This window comes from Hemiscyllium ocellatum, chromosome 8 (genome assembly GCF_020745735.1).
Source record: "Hemiscyllium ocellatum isolate sHemOce1 chromosome 8, sHemOce1.pat.X.cur, whole genome shotgun sequence".
NCBI classification, from domain to species: Eukaryota; Metazoa; Chordata; class Chondrichthyes; order Orectolobiformes; family Hemiscylliidae; genus Hemiscyllium; species Hemiscyllium ocellatum.
Window position 1 is genome coordinate 108480930 of NC_083408.1, and position 21185 is coordinate 108502114.

Below are 21185 nucleotides of genomic sequence, written 5' to 3' on the forward strand. Positions count from 1 at the left end.
TGGTGGCGGTTGGAGGAGCGGGGCTCAAGGGCGGAGGAGCGGGAAGTGGAGGAGATGCGGTGGAGGGCATCGTCGATCACGTCTGGGGGGAATCTGCGGTCCTTGAAGAAGGAGGCCATCTGGGTTGTGCGGTGTTGGAATTGGTCCTCCTGGGAGCAGATGCGGCGGAGACGAAGGAATTGGGAATATGGGATGGCGTTTTTACAGGGGGCAGGGTGGGAGGAGGTGTAGTCCAGGTAGCTGTGGGAGTCAGTCGGTTTATAATAGATGTCTGTGTTGAGTCGGTCGCCCGAGATAGAAATGGAAAGGTCTAGGAAGGGGAGGGAGGAGTCTGAGACAGTCCAGGTGAATTTCAGGTCGGGATGGAAGGTGTTAGTAAAGTTGATGAACTGTTCAACCTCCTCGTGGGAGCACGAGGCAGCGCCGATACAGTCATCGATGTAGCGGAGGAAAAGGTGGGGGGTGGTGCCAGTGTAGTTGCGGAAGATGGACTGTTCCACATATCCTACGAAGAGGCAGGCATAGCTGGGGCCCATGCGGGTGCCCATGGCAACTCCTTTAGTTTGGAGGAAGTGGGAGGATTGAAAAGAGAAGTTATTCAGGGTGAGGACCAGTTCAGTCAGTCGAAGGAGGGTGTCAGTGGAAGGGTACTGGTTAGTGCGGCGGGAAAGGAAGAAGCGGAGGGCTTTGAGTCCTTCGTGATGGGGGATGGAGGTGTACAGGGACTGGATGTCCATAGTGAAAATAAGGCGTTGGGGACCGGGGAAGCGAAAATCCTGGAGGAGGTGGAGGGCGTGGGTGGTGTCCCGAACGTAGGTGGGGAGTTCTTGGACTAAAGGGGACAGGACCGTGTCGAGGTATTGGGAGATGAGGACTAAAGGGGACAGGACCGTGTCGAGGTATTGGGAGATGAGGACTAAAGGGGACAGGACCGTGTCGAGGTATTGGGAGATGAGACAGGACCGTGTCGAGGTATTGGGAGATGAGACAGGACCGTGTCGAGGTATTGGGAGATGAGTCAGGACCGTGTCGAGGTAGTATTCCAAGCCCCTGATCTGGCCTTGCAGCTACTGTGTTTATGTTGCAAGTTGAGTTGCGTTTCTGGTCAATGGTAATGCCCAGGATGTTGATAGTGGGGGATTCAGTGATGATAATACATTGAATGTCAAGGGGTGGTGGTTGCATTGTCTTGCATTTGGAGATGGTCATTGCCTGGCATTTGAGAGATGATGGCCTAATGGTATTATCACTGGACTGTTAATCCAGATATCCAGGTAATGTTTGGCTAACCCAGGTTTGAATCGAACCACGACAGATGGTGGAATTTAAACTCAATAAAATTCTGGAATTAAGAATGATGACCATGAATCGATTTTCAATTGTCGGAAAAACCCATCTAATGTCCTTTCGCCAAGGAAACTGCTAGTCTTGCCTAGTCTGGCCTCCATGTGACTCCATTTCAACAGCAATGTAGGTGACTCTTGTCTGGGCAATCAGGGATGGACAATAAATTCTGGTCTAGCCAGTGACATCCTCATCTCATAAATGAATCAAAAAAGGTTTCAAGACTATCCCTACATGAAACAGCAAGATTGTTAGCTCAAATAAAACATACTTTAAATTTAAACGGGAGTTGAAAATATGTTTTATATGCTCATGATTAAATTGCAGGTACTGAATTTCAAATGAAACAATTTTGCAAATTTTAATAGCTCTAAGAATTCAAAAACCTACAATGGATCATCTTGCAAGCAGTGATACCCAGATTAGCATTGAAAAATTTAATCTTTATCTCTTCCAGACAATGCTCAGTTTTACACATGGATGCAGTTAAGGACTGTCAATAAAAATGATACAAGTTGGCAACTCCAACAATAATTCAACATGTGTGCCTCCTGCAGAACCATAGATACCTGACTTTATTCTCTTCCTCCACACCTCCACAGTCTAGTCTTTCAGGATTGTTACCCAAAATAGCACTTCAAGGAATGGACTCCTGAGGCATACACACAAGTACTATCAAAACACCAACTGGATTTCAACCAGACATTAGCTCCTTTGAAGTTTACATTACCCAATTCACAGGCTACACTACAACTTTGCTAAAGCTGCAGCCTTCTGAACTAATTGGTATCAAGCAATTTCAGTGCTCTCCATAATCACTATTTTGAACACCATTCACCAATAGTGAGTAATCTGAATAGGCAACATATCTGTGGATGACATCAATACATTTGTATTGCATATCTAAAAACATAGTGATACCAATGCCCAAGCACTGTGGGCTGGATTCTAAGCTTGCAGACATGACCAACCTTAGTGTCCATGGTATTATCCATCTGCCACCATAATGTGTCAGTTTAGATTCCTGCTTGCAACCTGAGCCTACCCTCTAAATATGCACCTTCCTACTGGACAGCCCCTACTTGTCCATCCAATGCTCGATTGAACAAGCTCAAACAGAGATGGATGCAAGTGGGGTGCAATGGATGCAAGTTTCTATTCTGTCTGCTCACTCCCACTGAAAACCTCAAAATCCAGACCTACAATGTGACTTTGGAGCTCAAAACAGTGTTGTCATGTGTACCCTAAATAAACACACACAGAATGGAAATGTATAAATAAATAGCAAATAGTTTGCTAGCTTTCACTTCATACTACACATTGATATTAACATTTGTGGTATTAGACAGCTATTTTGTATGCTTAAGACTTTCGACACAGTGTCCCCTCCAAGTTTACAGTCAGAACCACAACTGTCATGGGAATAAACCTTCAGCCAAATATTTCAATACATGCATCATTCTTATCACATTTCACTTTTGTCACAAACAATGCTCTAGCTTCCAAGTTGTGCAGGAGGAGCTGGACAAGATTTTGTGGTGGTACATTCCCAAGAACTGGATTAACTGCAAGCTGCAAGTTCAATCTGTGGAAGACGCAAGAAAATACACTGGCATGTTGCTCTTGGGCATTTACGGAGAAAACAAAATCTGTCCAAAGCTGTCCACTACAAAAAGATTTCTTCAACCATGTCTCATAAATCTCACCACTCTGTTTCAAAGGCTGCCAAACCTGAGATTAGTGATTGAACTCAGATTTCTCCAGTTTCCTCATTTCCCCTCCCCCCACCTTGTCTCAGTCAAATCCCTCGAACTCAGCACCGCCCTCCTAACCTGCAATCTTCTTCCTGACCTCTCCGCCCCCACCCCCATTCTGGCCTATCACCCTCACCTTGACCTCCTTCCACCTATCACATCTCCATCGCCCCTCCCCCAAGTCCCTCCTCCCTACCTTTTACCTTAGCCTGCTGGACACACTTTCCCCATTCCTGATGAAGGGCTTATGCCCGAAATGTCGAATCTCCTGTTCCTTGGATGCTGCCTGACCTGCTGCGCTTTTCCAGCAACACATTTTCAGCTGAGATTAGTGATTCCAATGCAGATATCATCAATGCAAAAGAAAAAATTGGAATCCCCTTCAGGATGTAAAATGCTTGTATTCCAAATAATTAAACTATAGCAAAATAGTAAAAGCCTATAGGAGGTATAGCAATAAAGTATTAAATAAGTCCAATTTATATATCTACAATGTCAGCTTACTGAGTAGACTGTCCCCTAGAGTCAGAAGGCTTGGAGGGTCAAGTCTTCATTCCAGAGATTTGAACATGTCAAGCAGGACAGAAAGGGGTGTGCTCGAGAGCTGCTCATTTCAGAATGGACCTTAAACAAACCATCCTGCCCACCCTCTCAGGTGAACAGAAGAGATCGCCTGGCACTTTTGGAAAGAGTGTAAGGGAATTCTCACCTGTGTTCTGGTCAACCAAAATCACCAAAACAAAACTTGTCTGGTCATTATCTCACTGCTGTCTGTGGGGATTTTCTACATACAATTTGATATTTTTCATAGAATCTTTACAGTGTGGATTTGGCCCATTGAGTCCACACCGACCCTCTGAAGAACATTCCAGCTGAACCCAACCTCTTACACTATCCCTGTGGCCGTGCATTTCCCATGGCTCATCCACCTAGTCTGCACATCCCTGAACACTATGGGCAATTTGCACAGCCAATCCATTTAACCTGCACATCATGGACTGTGGGAGGAAACTGCAGCACTTGGAGGAGACCCACGCAGACACATGGAGTATGTGCAAACTCCACACAGACAGTCACCTGAGGCTGGAATTGAACTCAGGTCCCTGGTGCTTTGAGGTAGCAGTGCTAACCACTGAGCCACTGTCTCATCACAGCTTACATCACAACATGACTACTGTTCAAAATGAATATCATTTGCCTGTAAAACAGTTTGAGACGCAGGATTGTAAACGATGTTATAAGAAATACCATCCTTTCTAGGATTAAAATGTAGAATTATGTTAACAAAGCTGAATTAAAGACACCATCTGTATGCACAAAGCGTTTGCAATAAGATTAATGATTGAAATGCACAACTTGAGGTAAATTCAAGGGGAGGCATTGGCCTAGTAGTATTATCACTAGAGTGTTAATCCTGAGATGCAGGTAATGTTCTGGGGACCCAGGTTTGAACCCCACCACGGCAGATGGTGGAACTTGAATTCAATTTTTAAAAATCTGGAATTGATCATCTAATGATGACCAAGAATCCATTGTCGATTGTTGGAAAAGCCCATCTAGTTCATTAATGTCCTTTAGGGAGGGAAACTGCCATCTTTACGTGGTCTGGCCTACATGTAATTCCAGACCCACAACAATGTGGTTGACTCTTAACTGCCCTTGGGCAATTATGGATGGGCAATAAATACTGGTCTAGCCAGCGACGCCCTCATCCCATGAATGAATGAATAAATAAATAAATATGATTTTAACTTCCATTGCGGAGTGCAGACTATAAGGCGACCAAGATTGGTAAACGAATAGCCAAGGTTAATCTACATTGAGGAGGAATAGACCCTGCTAATTAGGAACGATAGCAGTAAATTAGTAAGAGATGATCTTTGATTGAAGGATCAAGATGGAGCTAAGAAACAATGAGGAAAGATAGTTGGTTATACAACACCAAACCTTTTGGGCATGTTATAAAATCAGGAAGTTAGAGATACACGAAACATGTGTGTATAATAGGTGACTTCAGTTTATAGATGGACTGGGTAAACCAAGTCAGTTTGATGCTTTGGAGGATGAATTCCTGCAGTGTGTACAAGGTGGGTTTCTGGAATGGTCGGTCAAAGGGCCACATGGGATTCAGTTTATTTTGATGTGCAACGAGAAAGTGTTAATTAGTGTCATTTCTGTAAAGGAACCTTGAGTATTAGTGACAATTATACGATAAAATTTTACATGGGGTTTGAGTGTGATATGGTGAATTGAAACTAGAGTCATTGTTGTCTTCACTCAGATTTTACGATCTGTGGGGCCATTTGGATAGGGTGAATTGAGAAAAGGTATGAAAAAAATTAAGTTAAAATTTACACAACACCAGGTTATAGTCCAACAGGTTTACCTGGAAGCACTGGCTTTCGGAGCGCTGGTGTTGTGTGAATTTTAACTTTGTACATGCCAGTCCATCACCAGCACTTCCAAATCATAAAACAATTAATGGTACATTGGAACTAGCTAGCACTTGAAGAAATGCTCCAAAGTCTACAAGATATATACAGTCATCAGGGCCCTAACACAAAAAGAAAAGGCAAATCAACTGTGGTTAATAAAATAGGTTAATGCTGCATAAGACAAAAAGAAGCCTGAATTTTAGATTAGATTACTTACAGTGTGGAAACAGGCCCTTCGGCCCAACAAGTCCACACCGACCCGCCGAAGCGCACCCACCCAGACCCATTCCCCTACATTTACCCCTGCACCTAACACTACGGGCAATTTAGTGTGGTCAATTCACCTAACCTGCACATTTTTGGAGTGTGGGAGGAAACCGGAGCACCCGGAGGAAACCCACGCAGACACGGGGAGAATGTGCAAACTCCACACAGTCAGTTGCCTGAGGCAGGAATTGAACCCGGGTCTCTGGCGCTGTGAGGCAACAGTGCTAACCACTGTGCCACCGTGCTGCCCACAAATACTGCTTTACTGAAATATTGCTTTGCCTGAGGTTTAGAAGTCATTTAGGACCAACAAGGAAGGGCCAAGAAATTCATAATGGGAGGGAAAAAAGAATATGAATACAATCTAGCAAGGAACAGAAAGGAGGACTGTAAAAGCTTCTGTCGGTATGTGAAAGATAAAAGATTAGCATGGATAAATGTGGGCTTTGTACAGGTGGGGGTGGGGACAGTTTATAGTGGAGAACAGGATCTCCTTCTGTACTGTAAAATTCTATAATTTTCAAGGGTACTACTTATAGGTGAACCAGTAGATATTATGTATTTGGATTTTCAGAAAGTGTTTGATAAGCTCCCATACAGGATAGTAGCAAACAAAATAAGAGGGTATGGAATTAGGAGAAACATTCTAGCATGAATTGTGAATGGGTTCGTAGACAAAAAGCAAAGAATAGAAATAAATACATCATTCCCAGAATGATAGGCTGTTACAAATGGGTATTACAAGGGTCAATGCTAGATCCACAACTATTCATCACCTATATAAAAGATTTGAATGTGAGAACTAATTGAATTATTTCCAAATTTACTGATAAGATCAAACTGGGTGGGAACACAAACTGTGAGGACGATCCAAAAAGGTTTCAAGAGCATTTACACACATTTGGTGATTGGGCTAGAAAATGGAATATAATACATAAAAGTGTGAATGTATTCACCTCTGTAGAGTAAAGAAATTTATTTCCTAAATCGGTGGGATTGGCATGTGCTGGTGTCCAAAAGGATCTGGGTATTCTTGTCTGAGGAAGGATACACTTGCCAGAAAGGGAGTGTAATAGAGGTTCACCAGAAATATTCCTGGGATGGCAGAAGTATTTTTTGAGGAGATATTGAGGAAATTGGATTCCATTCTGCATTCTGTACAGTTATGAAGAATAAGAGATCTCAGTGAAACCCGCAAAGTTCTTACAGAGTGTGACAGGGTGGATATAGATTGGATGCTTCCCCAACTGGTGACCCTAGAACCAAATCCTAGGGTAAGGGTCAGACCATTTAAGACTGAGATGAGGAGAAATATTCTCACTCAGGTAATAGTGAATCTTTGGAATTCTGTACCCTGGAGGGCTGCTTAAGTCCAATCATTCAATACAGAATCAATAGGTTTCTGTAGACTAATGACATTAGGGGATACAGAGAGAGATCAGGAACATGACACTGGTGAGATGATCAGCTGTGATCTAGAATAGCAGGCTGGGTAGATAGCTGAGTGGCCTACTCCTTTTCCTATTTTCCAGAAGTACAAAAATTACACAAAAGTATAAATCCATAATAATATTCAGATTACATACCAACCACTCTACACAATCTCAGTTTCTTCCATCTTCCTAACTTTCCATTTTGCTGAATACAACTAGATATTCTTAGTGCATATATTTCAACTCTATTATAGTTGATTCCTGTTGGGAAGTACTTACATGAATTTCACAAATAAAACCGGGGTTCTTTTAGATATTTGAACCATAACATCACTTCCAAAACAATAGAATTGCTTTTCTTTAAACAGGTATAGACAATAAAATCTTATTTATTATACACTCCCACTCAGCACCAGCGACAGGAAGTCTAAATCATTACAATCATTTTAACCTCACAATCCTACAGCTGGAATCCCACATTGTACCCATACCTGATTAATTTTCCTTTACTATTTCTGTGTCCAGAAATTTCAACAAAGACCAATTACTGCATTCAGTAATAGCTCATCACTCAACAATACAATCACTGTGGGAGGTCAAAGTGGATTTTAATTACAAACACTGAATGTTTCCCCTCTACCCAACACCTTGAGAAAGTGCACTGGTGTTGGTCAATAAGGTATAATTGTTTCTCCTGGTTACATCTGACTTATACCTCATCTTAACAATGATGTTAGAGGACTAACCTCTTTTTTCCTTGTGTATTTCCTCAAGGAGACGTTCTTGTTTTGCGATTTGCTCTATGAAAAGCTGGCTCTCGGACTCCTTGTCCTGTAGGAGTTCCTTCAACTGCACACGACACTGTCGGAGGTGGGATCGTAGTTTGAGCTCTCGTCCTTCTCGTTCCTTCATTTCTTCACATAGCCACTGTAGTTTGGTCTAAAAGGCAATATTGTTAGTCAGATTCTGAAGTACCATTTGTATCAAAGTCTGATCCAAATTAGTCAGAACTTTTGGACAAAAAGGAAGAAACGGAATTTAGATCATATGAATTAGTAATAATGTCAGAAGTCATACAACACCAGGTTTATTTGAAATCTCAAGTTTTCAGAGCACTGCTCCTTCACCAGGTCCTTCATCACTTCACCTGACGAAGCAGCAGCACCCTGAAAGCTTGTGATTTCAGATAAACCCATTGGGCTACTGCATACTGGTGTTGTGTGACTTCTGATTTTGTCCACCCCAGGCCAACACCAGCACCTCCACATCTTAATAATAATGATCAGAGGTGGTTTGAGTCATACTATTGTCTAAAATTTGGATAATATACTACTTTTAGAACTTTACATTAATTACAACTTACATCTAGGAATCCTATACTAATCACATTTTGAATAAATTAATTTAGGTTTTGCCTGCTGAGAGAGAGGTAATTAACAGTTAAATTGATCAACTGCAGAGACAGCTTGAAAACAAATGCAGACTTGTCAGTACATGAGAAATGACTTATTGATAAGAGTTAGCTTGGCTGAAGTGCTCACAAACAGCACCCCTGTCTTAAAGAGACTGATTCAAGGCTTCCTAAGAAATCATAGCACGTGCCCCTCCCTATCACACGATAAAAGCTCTTAGCAACACAAATCACAAATGGATTTTTGATGAGAATAGTCTTCCAGCATATTGATCAATTAAGTATAATCAATATTAAAATATTCAAGACAAATTATTTGCTTATTTTTCCTCATTTTAACACAGGACACCACTTTTCGCTGATACTAATGAATTATTTTAAGTACCTGTGAAAATGTTGAAAAAGCCTACTAAACATATGTTCTGTTACCAGACAACTTCATTTAACATCTCGAAACATCAATTGTTGGAATGAACACCTGTTTTTTTTTCAGTAACTTGTTAATGACTTCAGCTATGAAGGGAGAGGGAGCAATCTCCTGACCTAAACAAATGATTGTTAATACAAGCAATTTCCAAATACGGCACAAGAAATCCCAAAACTATTTTTAAATGCCGTATGTTTCAAGTCATTTAGAGCACAGCCAACATCATCACTCTACGGTGAAAACTGTCCCAAGATGCATTAAACCAAGTGGCATGGTGGCTCAGTGGTGAGTGCTGCTACCTCACAGGGCCAAGCACCCAGGTTCAATTCCAGCCTTGGGTGACTGTCTGTATGGAGTTTGCACGTTCTCCCTGTGTCTGTGTGGGTTTGTTCCAGTTTCCTCCTACAGTCCAAAGATATCCAGGTTAGGTGGATTGGCAATGCTAAATTGCCCATAGTGTTCACGGATGTATAGGCTGGTGTTTTAGTCAGGGGAAATGAGGAGTAATAGGGGATGGGTCTGGATGGGATACTCTTCACAGGGTTGGTGTGGACTTGTTGGGCCAAATGGCCTGTTTCTACACTGTAGGGATTCTATGAAATCCAACTATACTATTAGCATCCAAAGACTTCACACCCAGTGACATCTTTAAGTATATTGAACTTTAACTAAGTAAATTCTAAATTTATTTCATCAAGTTAGTTTGTCCTTCTCTGTAATTTTCATTTTAACCTGTCAGTCAGTAGAACAGGACCCATTGATCCAATTGTGAATTTGTAATTTAAAAGTTAAATTGGTTTAAAGATATCAGTAAGCTCAAACTTTAATCAGATCCAAATTCTTAAGTGATCTTCAAAGAAATATTCTTCCAAGTATACCCATAAGTGTACTTATTAGATGCACTGCTGTAGAGTGTGAAGATCCTGTTAGCATCTGAACCTTAGATTTTCAGAAGGTTAAAAAATTTTGATCAACAACGTTTTTCACAAAAATAATTTCTTCAGGCAAATATGATCTGAGCAAAGATGAGCTTAAAAAGTTTACAATACTAAAGTGGTCACAAATTTTATCCAAAACTGATACATTCTTAAGGTCTTAAGAAATAAAATCTATTACAGGAATGAGAAAAATTGTGTTGATGCCTTTAAAAGAGATTAACCCACAATCTTCGTACAGCCTGCATCTCTGTCCTCCATCTGCCTTTCTATTCCAAATTTAGCTACTGTCAGGCATACTGACCTTCACTGCTAAACAACAACAGCATTTCTTTAATTATATTTATCATAGTCAGGCATTTGTAAAAACACCACTGCAGTCACAAGCTGAAAGATTTCTGAGTCACTATTCACCCATTTTACAGTCAAAGGCGATCAGAGGTGGTCTAACTTTACCGAATAGAAGTGAGACATCTACTCCTCTACGATGGAGCAAGAGGGCGCCTTCTTGATATACGTCTATGTTACAATTTCAAAAAATGGAGGAAAAAATTAGCCTACTGAATGATGGTGATGGTGAACTTCCCCAGATCAGAACCAGTCCCATGAGCAGTTGTGCTTTGCTCTGAAAAAAAAATCTGGCCTGAAACATTTCAACTTATTTGCTCTCATGTTTACATGTGGTCTACTGTGAAAGCAAGTTTCCTGGCAAGCAACAGTACATCATGTGAAGCGACTGTATTGATTCCTGATGCTTTGTGATATTTTTAAACAGAGAGCAAAGCAATTTTTTTTTTACATCTAGAGCAAAAATATAACAATGATAAGAAGGAGATTTGAAAAGATTTTGATTGCAGACTGGTATGAAACCAAAGCTTTAAATTTACTTGCAGGTGAGCAGAAAGGTGTGTGGAGTCATGAGCTTGGGCTCTTTCTTCCTAATGTTGAATGCCTTTGAATGAGTGATCCCGCTCAGTACAAGTGTTTTGCTTCCTAGGTTTCTGCATGATGAGCCACTACCATCAGCTTGTGATGAAGTCCTTAGATGAGCGTCAATTGCCCTTTTAGATCCTTAACTGGTGGCAGAACAGGAAAGTTACCACAGGTCTTCCCAGCCTGGACTTAATTGGGTCAGGACCTGCCATCCATCATCCAATGAAATATCCTCATTTTCCAAACTTCAGGGTAAGACTTTAATTTCCATGCCCAATGACTGATTTTCACTTCCGTAACCAAAATCTAGGTCTAACATAAAACTGAAATTAAGCTGCAGACTAAGAGATGAACACTGCAGTCACCGATTCTAAGTTCATCACCAATGCACATTCACTGGGGAATTAATGCTTTCAACCATGGGGTGAAATGTAACATGGTACCCTTTATATCGTGCATAAAACAATCAACACTTAACTTCACAATAGTGGCTCACAAGTCAATCAGTCATTCAGTCAGATCTGATTTTAATCTCATTTTAACCGATATTCCTGCAGATCTGTAATAAACTTTTATGGTAATTAAGAATCAACCTACCTTTGTATTCAAAATATTTAAAGGTTCATAGATAACATGAAAAGCAATAGTCTTTTCTCGAGGATGGGGGAGTTCAAAACTAGAAGGCATACTTTTAAGGTGAGAGGAGAAGGATTTAAAAGGGACATGAGGGGCAATGTTTTACGCAGAGGGTGGTTCATATGTGGAATGAACTGCGTGAGCAAGTGGTAGATGTAGGTACAGTTCCCACATTTAAAAGACATTTGAACAGATACATGAATAGGCAAGGCTTAGAGGGATTTGGGACAAATGCAGGCAAATGAAATAAGTTTTAGTTTGGGAAACTTGTTTGGCATGGACGAGTTGGATCCGAGGGTCTGTTTCCGTGCTGTGTGACTCTCTGACACTGACTTTTGAGGAAGGCAATTCTAAAGACTCAGAACGCTGAGAAAAGAAGGTTTTGTCATCTCTGGCTTTAAAGGACACCTCTTTATTTATAAACTATGACTCCTCGTTCTAGATTCTCCCACAGGAGAAAACATCCTTTCAACATCAACCCAGTCAAGTCCCCTCAGGGTCCTCCAACTCTAATAAACTCAAGAGGATACAGGCCTAGCCTGTGTAGCCTTCTCCCATAAGGCAATCTGCTCATTTCAGGATTAAGCTTTGAACAAATTTTCAAAATATGAACTTTTTTCCTTTTTCAAGTTAAGACAACTACTACATAGTTTAATACAATACATTTAGCATAAAAATACATTCCAAAGAGCTTCACAAAAAAACGCAAGGAGAATAGATACCAAGGAAAAAGTAGAAAATTGGGAGAGGAGACTTAAAGCTTAGGCAAATGGACAGGTTTTGATGAGATAACAAGGAGAGCAGCAGAGAGATTTAGAGGAAACCCAAACAGCAAAGTGGGTAATGATGGTGCAACGGTAGAGAAGAATATACAAAAACCGACTCAGTTGAACAGATCACACATGGCAGGATACAATATTACACTGATCAAGTACTGCAAGATGATTGGGGATCTGCAGAAGACAACATGAATTTCAAATGAGTTATGTTGATATGCCATAAATTAGTCTTGGTCAGCAAAAATTAGGCCTAGAGGTAAATAAATACAAGGGACAATTTGTGTCGTAGTATTGCTCAGAACAAGCTGAAGTGTGGAGAATAGGAGGTCAGCAAAAAAAAATGTTTCATTGATCAGCCCAGCATAGCAGATGAATGCTTGGTATCTCAGGTGGCACAGTGGTTAGCACTGCTGCCTCACAGCGCAAGGGACCCAGGTTCGATTCTGACCTCGGGTAACTGTTGGTGTGGAGTTGGCACATTCTCCCAGTGTCTACGTGGGTTTCCTCTGGGTGCTCTGGTTTCCTCCCACAGTCCAAAGATGTGCAGGTCAGGTGAATTGGCCATGCTAAATTGCCCGTAGTGTTAGGTGCGTTAGTCAGAGACGTCTGGGTGGGTTAATCTTCGGAGGGTCAATGTGGACTTGTTGGGCCGAAGAGCCTGTTTCCACACTGTAGGGAATCTAATCTCATAATCATAGGGGAAAGATCGAACAAGGACAACTCAGATTCAGGTCAGGTGTGTGGCCGTGGGAAGGAATATTAAGTCAAACTAATACATTCTAGACCACTTAAAACATTAAAGAGTAACAACACAATCCATTAGAAATCTAGGTATTTTTAGAAGCTGCGAGGCTAGCTTCATGTGATAATGAGGGTACGTGTGAATTGTGCAAGGAAAAGCATTTAAAAAGACTTGTGACAAATAATATGTGATCACGTTTTATTCCAAAGAGCACAGAAAACTTACACATTAAGACAAACAACATTATAACAGGTTAAAACTTATAATATCAGAAGTTGTTCACAGTCTCATTTGAACAAAATACTAAAGGTGGAAATTTTTTCAATGTAATTCAGTGGGTGTGAGCTCACTCTCTGTAGGCTTGAGAATCAGCACCTCACTGTCGTTGCAACAGAACTGAATGATTCAACAAAACCGCACATATATCAGAAATCCATAGCCCTTTGATCCAATCTTCACATTTCTCTATTTTCTGATTCGAAGCTAAATTCTTGTGAGTTTCATTTTGGAAGTGATTGGGGGTTGGCATCCATGAACTCTGAGGAGAAAGTGAGGTCTGCAGATGCTGGAGTATCAGAGCTGAAAATGTATTGCTGGAAAAGCGCAGCAGGTCAGGCAGCATCCAAGGAACAGGAACTTCGACGTTTCGGGCATAAGCCTGATGAAGGGCTTATGCCCGAAACGTCAAATTTCCTGTTCCTTGGATGCTGCCTGACCTGCTGTGCTTTTCCAGCAACACATTTTCAGCATCCATGAACTCTGGTTAATATTTAGCTCTTATTTGCATTGGCTCAGTGTGAGATGTCTCAATATTATTGTGTGGCTAAAACGCAATTGTATTGTTGCTCTATAACGTACTGGTCAGGCCCTGTGTCTTGTGTCATGATCAGATCTCATCACTGCCACTGATACCTCATTTCTACCCATGAGAGGGTGCAGGAAGGGCAAAAAAACATGATTTCAGGTACCAGAAATTCTAGGTGTGAGCTGAAGTTATAAAGGCTTGTTTTCTGAGTATGGATGACACTTTGGAGACAACATTAATTAAAGTTTGAAGATTACAAAGGAGAGCGGGTGAGATAAATTCACACTGGTTAAAGCTCTACCACACCAGAAGACAACTAGTTGTAAGAAAGAAGCCAAGTCAGACAGAAGGACTGTTATCCCGTGGTGGGAAAACAAAGAAATTAGCACAGAAGATCATTGAAACTATCTGCAAAGTTGGACCATTAAGGGACAAATTAGAGTATTTCTAAATAGAGAAATGAAGTGGAATATAGTGATACCATAGATTAGCAATAGGTATGAGACCTCTTTCGGTTCTAAGATTTCTTGTTTTAGCAAGCAGCCATATGTGCTGCTTCTTCCTAGACCACCTGAACTTTCCTCTCGAACTTTCAAGGGATCATGAGGTGTGCCTCCAAACCTCTTTATCTGCAGAAAAAAGAAAAATATTTGGTTTAACTGACATGGGATTATATTAATTGAAGTGAAGCATAGCTTCATAATTCTCACAACGTTTTAATGGTAATGTGCATCAGCTTCATGCATGCCCCCAAAACATTTACTAATTTAGTTCAAAAGCATTTGCAGTTAAATTATTGCCAAGCACATTTCATAACCTGTATTAATAATTGCTGAGATATCCATTTCTAACACAATAAGAACATGGTATAAATTACTCACCAGAAGCAGTGGAGAAGTCAGCTTCCTCTCGGGTTGGTACATTTCCTTTTTAAAAAGACTCGTTTGTTCTTTTATTTAAGGACACCCGTTCATATATGCTCTTGAGAAAGTGATGGTGTGCTGCCTTCTTGAACCGTTTCAGTCAGGCGATATTAGCGAGGGAGTTCCAGGACTGACCAGCAGAAGTGAAGGAATGGTGATATAGTTCCAAATGAGATGCACAACTTGGAGGGAAGATTTCAAGGTGGTGACCTTTCTATGTACCTGCTCCCTTGTCATTCTATGTAGTAACAGTTACAGGTTGGAAGGTGATAACTGAAGACCCAAGGTGAGTTACAAACATAGAATCATAGAATCCCTACAGTGTGGAAGCAGACCATTCAGCCCATTGGGTCCACACCAATCCTCCAAAGAGTATTCCACCCAGACCCACTCCCCCAACCTATCTTTGTGACCCTGCATTTCTCATGGCTAATCCACTCAGCTTGCACATCCCTGGACACTGTGGGCAATTTCGCATGACCAATTCATCAACCTGCACATCTTTAGACTGTCCAAGGAAATCAGTGAGCTCAAAGGAAATCCACGCAGGCACAGGCAGAACGTGCAAACTCCACACAGGCTGTCGCCCGAGAATGGAATTAAACCCATGTCCCTGGAGTTGTTAGGCAGCAGTGCTAAACATTGAGCCACCATGCAGCCCCCCACAAGATGCTGTGATGAATCTTGTAGGTGGTATAAACTGGTGCCAGAAAGTGTCAGTGCTAAAAGATTTGAATACTGAAGGTATTGACAGGGTGCTAATCAAGCAGACTGCTTTGTCCTGGATGGTGTTGATCTTCTTGACTGCTTTGAAGCTGCACCATCCAGGCAAATGGAGAGCATTCCCTCACATTTCTAACTTGCTCCTTGTAAATGGTGGACAAGTGTTGAGAAGAAAAGCTGAGTTAATCAATGCAGAATTCCTAGTCTCTGATCTGCTCTTATTGGTGCAGTATTTATATGGCTAGTCCAGTTCAATTTCTGGCCAGTAATTACCCATAAGATGTTAATATTGGGTCTCAAAGTATTTGCATATTTCCAACACTATGCTTTTCACATTATTGTTCTTGTTTTAACAAACGTCATTATGTGGACTATCACAGATGATCAATGGCTTTTTAAGAGTCCAAATGAATACATCCAATATTTGACATGCGAATATTTTCATAAACAAAAAAGTAATAATTTTCCAGCACGCTACAGTACAAAATTAATCTTTCACCACAAGTGATGTCAGGTCCATTTCATTTGTTTATTGAGATTAGAATCCCTACAGTGTGGAAACAGGCCATTTGGCCCAACAAGTCCACACTGACTCTCCAAAGAGCTTCCCATCCAGACTCACCCCCTCCCCTATTCCTGTAACCCCGCATTTCCCATGGATAATCCTCCTAACCTGCACATCCCCGGACACTATGAACAATTTAGCATGGTCAGTCCACCTAACCTGCATATCTTTGTACTGTGGGAGGAAACTGGAGCACCCAGAGGAAACCCATGCAGACACGGGGAGAATGTGCAAACTCCAGACAAACAAATCATCTGAGGGTGGGATGGAACCCGGGTCCTTGGCGCTGTGAGGCAGTAGTGCCTCCTTCTGCAAGGAGTAAGGAAAAAGTAATTTGCCCAAGTCAGAATGGTTTACTTTTAAGTTGCGACATGAGTATGTTAAAGCAAGTGACATCTGATGAGGCGCCATTCTTTTCCTGCTGGAAGAATTCCTAGTCTCACCATGTTCGATGATACAGAAAGAGCAAATCCTCTTTTATAAAAATCTAATGATCACAAAACCTCCATGAAACAACATTTACATTGAGAATGAAAGCCTGACTGTATTCTCCAGCGGCATAAGCAATGCAATGTTCAGAATAGTATTCTACCATCCCAAATTATTTTCAGAGTTTTAAAACTGCATGAGCATCACCCCACTGCAGAGGTTGTCTGTTGAGATATTTCATATTAACTTTCACATGCAAGCACAAATTTAGGATTTGGCCATGGAGTTCATGACAATTTATTTATATGAGCCATTTTCTAAGATTAGTTGCTTTAGTCTTTTGTGAAGTGCTCTAAAGGAAAACTAAAGTATTCCAAGCACCACACTTTAATAATAGGTATATCAGGATATGGGAAAAAAAAAGCCATTTACTGGCCTGATTATTTCTAATTATCTTGAAATCAGATAGAGCTGACAGTATAGATACAGGCCCGTTGGCCCAAATGGCCAGCGCCAGTTCTCTAAACAGGTTTCATCTTACTCTCCATCTTGTAACTCTACCCGCTCATTCCTCCATTCCTTTCTTCTTCATGATAATTATGCAGTTGCTTCCCTTTGGGGGTCGGTTTTGGGACCATTGGTTTTCTTGTTATAAATGATCAGGACTTGATGTAAGAAATAAGATTTTAAAGATTGTAGATGATACTAAACTTAACATCACAAATACTGGACAGGATTGCACCATTCATCAAGAGAACGTAGAGGGTCGGGTGAAACGAGCAGACACACAGCTGATGCAATTTATGTGGAGAAATATGAAGTAATACAAATTGAGAGGAACAACATAGAAAGAAAATATAAACTAATGGTACAATGTTAGGAAAGGCTACGAGACCAGAAAGGAATTCACAAATCTGTGAAGGGAGGAAGATTAGTTGTTAAGGCATTTTGAAAAACATTATGGAATACACTGTTCTGTAAATAGTTGAACTGATTATAAGAACAGGGGCATCATGTTAAATCTTTACAAACCAATGATTAGGACTCGACTGGAGTATTGTGTACAATTATGGGGATCACACTTCAGAATGTAAAGACTTTGGTGAGGGTACAGAGAAGGTTGATAGGAGTGTTATAGGGATTTCAGTTATGGGAAGACAATGGAGCAACTAGAATTCTTATCAATGGACCAGAGGAGTTGTGCATTTTACCATTCTGTACTAAAATATGGTCCTCCTTCCAAATTCCTTATTGGATTTATTTGTGACTATCTGATAGGGGTGTGGTTTCCAAACATGGAATTACCTTCTCTCGGCTTACTGTACAAACAGCTTCAAAATTTTAAATTAAAGAATGTTTCAGGTCCTCTGACCCTTCCTCAGAAGGCTCAACTTCTGTTTTGGTTCAAAATTTTAAAGATCATTATTAGACCTTACAGTCTCACCTCACCACATAACCTCAAATTGTCTTCAACATTTTCAATTAATGCAGATGCAGTGCTGTGTTCTGTGACTCTGAAAGTCTTGTTGCCAGAATGTCAAAGACATTTTTTGTAAATTTACCAGCACCATAGAGACCCCAAAGTAGTCAATCATATCGGTGCCCTGAATACGTACTTTCACTTCAGCCAGCCAGCGATGGGGATCGTTTTCTAATCCATGTGTAAGTGTTATTGCCTGCAAAGAAAATTAGATTGCAATTTGTTTGTTAACAGAAGAGATTGAATTTGGAAAGAATGATCACTCAAAAAAAATCTACTTTCCAGGTGGCAGCTCCACACAGTTTATAAAAGAAATTAATTAGGCTCATGATTCTGAAGCATGAACCTTGATTGATTTGCTGCTGAAGCCCTGAGCTGCAATCTCTGTGAAGCTTGTACACAGTGTGCAATCAGGAGGCAACCTCGCAGCAACTCCAGTTAGGCACCAGTCACCTTTCATCACTTGCACCTTTTTTCATTCAAATCCAAACATGACTAGCTACTCAGTCCATCACAAGTTATTGCTGTAGTGCAGAGTATAATTTCAATCTTATAAAAAGACATTTAAGCCTGTTTGTTGCATATAAGCTATGTACCTACGCAGAAAACATTCATTGTTACGTCCAAGCTAAAAGTGTCTGGCAAGGAGTTACAAGGAGAAAGGTTAACTGCAGAGATTCTGACTTGTGATCTTTATTTATCTCAAGAGGGTTGGAATGTAAAAGCAGCGACGTACTTCTGAGACTTTATAAAGCTCTGGTTAGATCCCATGTGTCCAACTCTGGGCCCCACATCTCAGTAAGGACATACTGGCACTGGAGCGTGTCCAGTGGAGATTCACACAGATGATCCCTGGAATGATAGACCTAACATACAATGAATGGCTGAAGATCCTGGGATTGAATTCATTAGTGTTTAGAAGGTCGAGGGGAGATCTAAGAGAAACTTACAAGATAATGCATAGCTTAAAAGGGTGGGCGTGGGAATTTGTTTCCATAGGGCTGGGATACTAGGACCTGTGGGCACAGCCTTATAATTAGAGGGGGTCAATTTACAATGGAAATGAGGAGACATTTCTTCAGCCAGAGTGGTGGGCCTGTGGAATTCATTGCCATGGAGCGCAATGGAGGCCAGGACATTAAATGTCTTCAAGGCAGAGATTGATAAATTAGAACATAGAGCATAGAACAATACAGCACAGAACAGGCCCTTCGGCCCACGATGTTGTGCCGAACATTTGGCCTAGCTTAAGCACATATCCATGTACCTATCCAATTGCCGCTTAAAGGTCACCAATGATTCTGACTCTGCCACTCACACAGGCAGTGCATTCCATGCCTCCACCACTCTCTGGGTAAAGAACCCACCCCTGACATCCTCCCTATACCTTCCACCCTTCACCTAAAATTTACATCCCCTTGTAACACTCTGTTGTACCCGGGGAAAAAGTCTCTGACTGTCTACTCTATCTATTCCCCTGATCATCTTAAAAATCTCTATCAAGTCACCCCTCATCCTTCGCCGTTCCAATGAGAAAAGGCCTAGCACTCTCAACCTATCCTCGTACGACCTATTCTCCATTCCAGGCAACATCCTGGTAAATCTCCTCTGCACCCTCTCCAAAGCTTCCACATCTTTCCTAAAGTGAGGCGACCAGAACTGACCACAGTACTCCAAATGTGGCCTTATCAAGGCCCTGTACAGCTGCAACATCACCTCACGACTCTTGAATTCAATCCCTCTGCTAATGAACGCTAATACACCACAGGCCTTCTTACAAGCTCTATCCACCTGAGTGGCAACTTTCAAAGAGCTATGAACATAGACCCCAAGATCCCTCTGCCCCTCCACCTTACTAAGAACCCTACCATTAACCCTGTATTCCGCATTCTTATTTGTCCTTCCAAAATGGACAACCTTACACTTGACAGGGTTGAACTCGATCTGCCACTCCTCAGCCCAGCTCTGTATCATATCTAAGTCCATTTGCAGCTGACAACAGCCCTCCTCCCTATCCACAACTCCACCAATCTTCGTATTGTCTGCAAATTTACTGACCCACCCTTCGACTCCCTCTTCCAAGTCATTAATAAAAATTACAAACAGCAGAGGACCCAGAACTGATCCCTGTGGAACTCCACTTGTAACTGGGCTCCAGGCTGAATACTTACCATCTACCACCACTCTCTGACTTCGACCGGTTAGCCAGTTCTCTATCCAACTGGCCAAATTTCCCACTATCCCAAGCCTCCTGACTTTCCGCATAAGCCTACCATGGGGAACCTTATCAAATGCCTTACTAAAATCCATGTACACTACATCCACTGCTCTACCCTCATCTACATGCTTGGTTGCCTCCTCAAAGAATTCAATAAGACTTGTGAGGCAAGACCTACCCCTCACAAATCCGTGCTGGCTGTCCCTAATCAAGCAGTGTCTTTCCAGATACTCATAGATCCTATCCCTCAGTACCTTTCCATTACTTTGCCTACCACCGAAGTAAGACTAACTGGGCTGTAATTCCCGGGGTTATCCCTATTCCCTTTTTTGAACATTCGCCACTCCACAGACCCCTGGTACCACACCCATTGACAGTGAAGATGAAAAAAATCATTGCCAACGGCTCTGCAATTTCCTCTCTTGCTTCCTACATAATCCTAGGATATATCCCGTCAGGCCCAGGGGACTTGTTTATCCTCAAGTTTTTCAAAATGCCCAACACATCTTCCTTCCTAACAAGTATCCCCTCTAACTTACCAGTCCGTTTCATACTCTCCTCTTCAACAATACGGTCCCTCTCATTTGTAAATACTGAAGAAAAGTACTCATTCAAGACCTCTCCTATCTCTTCCGACTCAATACACAGTCTCCCACTACTGTCCTTGATCGGACCTACCTTGATAATTCTTGATCCCACAAGGAATTAAGGGCTATGGGGAGAGTGCGGGTAAGTGGCGTTGAAATGCCAATCAGCCATGATTGAATGGCGGAGTGGATTCAATGGGCCGAATGGTCTTACTTCCAGTCCTATGTCTTATGGTCTTTATAGCATGGATGCGGGAAAGATGTATTCTGTTGTGGTCAAATCAAGAGCAAGGGATCATTCTTTAAAAATAAAGAAAGACGGAAATGTTTTTCCCACAGAAGATCACAAGTCTTTTGAA

General features: G+C 41.4%; 1 protein-coding gene across 4 annotated transcripts in view; it reads right to left on the reverse strand.

Moving 5' to 3' along the window:
- The window catches only part of LOC132818418 (centrosomal protein of 128 kDa), a 410636-nt gene that overhangs the window by 176397 nt on the left and 213054 nt on the right, over positions 1 to 21185 (reverse strand). For all 4 annotated transcript variants that reach the window (XM_060829432.1, XM_060829433.1, XM_060829431.1 and 1 more), the window contains exons 16-17: positions 18158 to 18217; positions 7980 to 8172 (exon numbers count right to left, since the gene is read on the reverse strand). In XM_060829432.1, the coding sequence (XP_060685415.1) occupies positions 7980 to 8172; positions 18158 to 18217 (253 nt within the window). The remainder of the gene's footprint in view (positions 1 to 7979; positions 8173 to 18157; positions 18218 to 21185) is intronic.